General features: G+C 48.0%; 1 protein-coding gene across 1 annotated transcript in view; it reads right to left on the bottom strand.

Annotated features, from left to right (window-relative positions):
• Positions 1 to 2859: 2859 nt before the first annotated feature.
• LOC311107351 (PH and SEC7 domain-containing protein 2-like) overlaps positions 2860 to 5292 on the bottom strand; it is a gene marked incomplete at both ends in the record, with an annotated part of 27635 nt that continues 25202 nt past the window's right edge. Inside the window, 3 exons of the mRNA XM_084149838.1 lie at positions 2860 to 3078; positions 3604 to 3747; positions 3957 to 4101. Of these exons, the coding sequence (XP_084005964.1) occupies positions 2860 to 3078; positions 3604 to 3747; positions 3957 to 4101 (508 nt within the window). The remainder of the gene's footprint in view (positions 3079 to 3603; positions 3748 to 3956; positions 4102 to 5292) is intronic.

Here is a 5292-nt window from a genome sequence, read left to right as displayed (position 1 = left end):
GTCTATGACTTGGGTGGCTGGACCTTTTTAGGGCCTTCCTCTGACACTGCCTGGTATAGAAGTCCTGGATGGCAGGGAGCTCGTCCCCAGTGATGTACTGGACCGTATGCACTACCCTCTGTAGCACCTTGCGGTCGGATGCCAAGCAGTTGCCGTACCAAGCGGTGATGTAGCCAGTCAAGATGCTCTCAATGGTGCAGCTGTAGAACTTTTTGAGGATCTGAGGGCCAATGCCAAATCTTTTCAGCCTCCTGCGGAGGAAGAGGCATTGTCGTGACTTCTTCACGACTGTGTTGGTATGTGTGGACCATGTTCCTTGTGGACACTGAGGAACTCAAAGCTCTCGACCCGCTCCACTACAGCCCCATCGATGTGGATGGGAGTGTGCTCGGCCCTCAATGAACAGCATTCTCACATAGGAGTTCCTCTTGTCCAGGTGGGAGAGTGCAGTGTGGAGTGTAATAGAGATTGCGTCATCTGTGGCTCTGTTGGGGCAGTATATGAATTGGAGTGGGTCCAGGGTGTCTGGGATGATGGTGTTGATGTGAGCCATGACCAGTCTTTCAAAGTATTTAATGGCTACAGATGTGAGTGGTACCTTCACAAGTGCTCATTGTGTCCAGGATGTGGACGTGATGTGTATTCCTGCTAAATTGTGAACTAGCTACTGTATGCATGGAAGTCGCCAACATTCTTTAACATTTTCCACATTGTTATCTCCTCATCTGCGTTACATTTCTCTTATAAAACTTTGTGCTGAGGCAATATCTCTAGATAAAGTGATGTAGAATTGATAATAAAAACATTGACACCAATTTCAATTGTATATAAAAGGTGACTTTAGGAAGCACTATAATAACCAGTAAAAACGCCCTTCACTTTACACTGTCAAACAAAATAACAATATACAGTAACATTTCCAGTCCCCAAGCTTCCTTTGTTTAAATAAATAAAAAATACTTTTTATTTATTTAAGACAGGACCAGCAAAGTAAAAAACCTTCTCACAATTCTATATTACAACAGCACTGCTCTACCCTAAAACATCGGGGAAACAATGCTTAGTTAGCACAACAGCCAAAGTGACAAGGTCGGTCCTCAGAGTAAGAAAGACATAACTAATAATGTATAAAATGGCAGTTCTGATTCCAAATTCCACTTCAGTCAACAGAACTAAGGATCTCTGATCCCAGTCTCATCACTGTGGAATAGAAAAACACAGCATCTATATAGTCCCTGTGTCTGGTCTGAACGTGCAAAGATTCCGTACCGCTTTAATGTGGAGAAAGGGATATGAATTAGGGACACTATCCCATCTGAAGTCCAGTCAGGAGAGGGGGGAGAAAGACAAAGAGAGGGAGATGAAGAATAATGTAGTCCAGCAGAACCACTGCCCTCCTTCCTCCCTCTATCTTTCCATGGTTCCTTCCTGGAGAGAGAGAGAGCTGGGTTAGTGTCCTCTCTCTGGTCTCCCATATGAATATGATTTTACACCACGTGTACCGCTATGTTCTGCTCAGCCCCTGCAGTCCTGCTGCTTTGTCTTCCAGTCTTTTATTGTTTTATCTGCAATCTGATGATGATATGACAGGAAGATGAGCCAGCTCCAATTCAGGGAGAGACGTTTTCTCTTCTTCTGCATCAAAGCATACCAACACAGAACACAGATCCTTTAACGTTAGACCTGCTTCCTTTAACCCTTAACCCCACGTCCACTGGCCATCCCTCAACCACATACACACGCATGTACGCAGGCTCACACACACACACACGCACAAAGCACTTTATCAAAATCTTCAACAAACCAACGTTACTGCTCATACTCAGTCAATGTCCTCCATCCCAGCTTCCACTCAGAGGAACAGCAGTACAGGTATCCACTCAGAGGAACAGCAGTACAGGTATCCACTCAGAGGAACAGCAGTACAGGTATCCACTCAGAGGAACAGCAGTACAGATATCCAGACAGTAACATATAACTAGGGGTTATACAACATGACACAGTGCTTTCATTCAGACTGATATCATATATGAAGCTCATGTTCAAGTGGAAGAAGAAGTCTACAATAAATACTTAGCAATAATAGTCTACACAGCAAGGAGTTGATCATCATAACAGTTCTGAGAGTCTGAGTCAGTGTTCTTCATCATCATTAAGGCTCCCATACAGTAGGTCTGTTACATAGGCCTGTTCAGATACACTGAGGAGTCTCCATGCTCTATATGGTCCAGAGAAACCTGTTGAAGGCTCACTATTAGGTGTGAGCTACTACCTACATTTTACATTTTAGTCATTTAGCAGATGCTCTTATGCAGAGTGACTTACAGGAGCAATTAGGGTTAAGTGCCTTGCTCAAGGGCACATCGACTGATTTTTCACCTAGTCGGCTCGGGGATTCAAAACAGTGACCTTTTGGTTACTGGCCCAACGCTCTTAACCGCTAGGCTACTTGTCGCCCTACTACTATGCTACTGTACCCCTTCACCCTGAAATCCACCATCCACCTCCTCAAACCAAAAAACTACACATCACACTTCCTTATGATGTCACTTCCTTTATGCAGGTAAGTCCTCTCTTTCATCCTTTCTTCCACGTCTTCGTGTTCTCTGTTAGAAGTGTTCTTATAAGCACTGCCAGCGACAATTAGCTGTTGGTTAAATAACACCAATAATACTGTATAGCTGGAACAATTATTACTGCTATACTGTGCAATGAAATAGGAAGGAGGGAGGATTTGGGGGAGTTGGTTGGATATGAGGTTCCAGTTCTCAGGCGTTTGGGGGGGGGGGGGGGGGGGGTGAGTCCTCTGGCTCAGAGGACAGTTACGGGGGTGCATGATGTTTTTAGGGGTTTCTCCTCTCAACTCTGCTGGCCCGGGCCAGTGCGTCCAGAAGCCCTGCTGTTGAGACCGTGCTGGCTGATGGAAGGAGAGGACTGGGTCTTCCGGAGGTAGCCCTCGCGCCCTCCTCGGCCCTCCCCGATCCCGCTCATCACGCTAGCCTCTATCTTCTCCAGGTCATCTGTCTCTGCCCTCATCTTGGCCTGGAGCAGGTTGATGTACGTCTCGTACCGACTCTTCTGCAATGGAGAGAGAGGGGGAATGAAGATAATGTGACTATAAATATGCATATATCAGACTCATTTAACACAGCTATTACACAATGCTCCCCTACAGAGAGTAAGAGGATTCATGACAAATGAACTCATGATGGGGATATAGGACATTGATATTGTGATTCTGTCACAACTATAACGCAACAACACAACAACAGCACATCTATTTGAAATTTACCCAGACCTATGCAGAGAGAGAGAGAGAGAGAGAGAGAGAGAGAGAGAGAGAGAGAGAGAGAGAGAGAGAGAGAGAGAGAGAGAGAGAGAGAGAGAGAGAGAGAGAGAGAGAGAGAGAGAGAGAGAGAGAGAGAGAGAGAGAGAGAGAGAGATGCAACGTCTCCTTTAAGATAAACTATACATATTACGCAAAGGTGTGTCGGCCAGAAGACCTGTAGCCTTCTCTCCCTCTCCCTCTCCCTCTCTCTCTCCTCTCTCTCTCCCTCTCTCTCTCCCTCTCTCTCTCTCCCTCTCCCTCTCTCACTCTCTCACCTCATATATGAGGTAGTGCTCTTTGATTCGGTACTCCTCCCACTCTCTGCTCTTGGGAGAAGGCGAGGGCGGGCTCTTCCTGTGCTCCTCCACCTCCACACTCATCTGCTTCAGCTTCCCCTCGTGAGACTGCAGCTGATCCTCCTGCACCAATCACAGCAACTCATCAACCAGCAGGTACCAGTAACAGCCAATCACATAACACAATCAATTTAGGGTGCACTATGCTATATTTGTGGCTGTGTGTGTACCGAATGTGTGAGAGAATGTGTGTGTGCATCGTGCATGTGTGTGATTGTATGAACACACACACACATGAGCTAATGTTTGTGTGTGTTTGTGTGTGTGTGTACCTGGCTTAGCCGGGTGGAGGAGGAGGGCAGTAGAGGTCTACAGAACGTCTTCATGGAGCCGATGGCAGCAGGGAAGGCCGGAGCGGAGAATAGAGCTGCTACCAGGTTAATACGGAATATCCACGACATCATCTCCTCCTCACTCCTACAGAGAGAGAGAGAGAGAGAGAGAGAGGGAGAGAGAGGGGTAGGGAGAGAGAGAGAGAGGGTAGGGAGAGAGAGAGAGAGGGAGAGCGAGAGAGCGAGAGAGAGAGAGAAAGAGGGGTAGGGAGAGAGAGAGAGAGAGAGAGAGAGAGAGAGAGAGAGAGAGGGGTAGGGGAGAGAGAGAGCGAGAGAGAGCGAGCGAGCGAGAGAGAGAGGGAGAGTGAGAGAGAGGTAGGGAGAGAGGGAGAGCGAGAGCGAGAGCAAGAGAGAGAGGTAGGGAGAGCGAGAGAGAGAGAGCGAGAGAGAGGTAGGGAGAGGGAGAGCGAGAGAGAGAGGTAGGGAGAGAGAGAGGTAGGGAGAGAGGGAGAGCGAGAGAGAGGTAGGGAGAGCGAGAGAGAGAGAGAGGTAGGGAGAGAGGGAGAGCGAGAGAGAGAGCGAGAGAGAGAGAGGTAGGGAGAGAGGGAGAGCGAGAGAGAGAGAGAGGTAGGGAGAGAGGGAGAGCGAGAGAGAGAGAGAGAGAGAGAGAGAGAGAGAGAGAGAGAGAGAGAGAGAGAGAGAGAGAGAGAGAGAGGAGCGAGCGAGAGAGAGAGAGAGAGGGAGAGCGAGAGAGAGGTAGGGAGAGAGGGAGAGCGAGAGAGAGAGAGAGAGAGAGAGCAAGAGAGAGAGGTAGGGAGAGCGAGAGAAGAGAGCGAGAGAGAGGTAGGGAGAGAGGGAGAGCGAGAGAGAGAGGTAGGGAGAGAGAGAGGTAGGGAGAGAGGGAGAGCGAGAGAGAGAGAGAGGTAGGGAGAGAGGGAGAGCGAGAGAGAGAGAGAGGTAGGGAGAGAGGGAGAGCGAGAGAGAGAGCGAGAGAGAGAGAGGTAGGGAGAGAGGGAGAGCGAGAGAGAGAGAGTTATGTGTCTGTGTGTGCTCAGTTGGTAGAGCATGGCGCTTTCAGTGCCAGGATAATGGGTTCAATTCCCGGGACCACCCGTACGTAGAATGTATGCATGTATGACTGTAAGTCGCTTTGGATGAAGCGTCTGCTAAATGGCATACATTATTATATTATGAGAGAGAGTATGCCACAAGTTGCAACAAAATATCTAAAGGCTAATAATATTTGGCTAATAATAACGCCACATTTCTGTACATCAAGTCAGTTATCATTGCGTGACAAAATAACCTAGTGCATTAGGGGACATAAAGCTTGTTC

The sequence above is a fragment of the Coregonus lavaretus genome, assembly GCF_964263955.1.
Source record: "Coregonus lavaretus genome assembly, chromosome: 32".
Taxonomy (NCBI): Eukaryota; Metazoa; Chordata; class Actinopteri; order Salmoniformes; family Salmonidae; genus Coregonus; species Coregonus lavaretus.
This window is presented reverse-complemented; position numbering and strand designations above follow the sequence as displayed.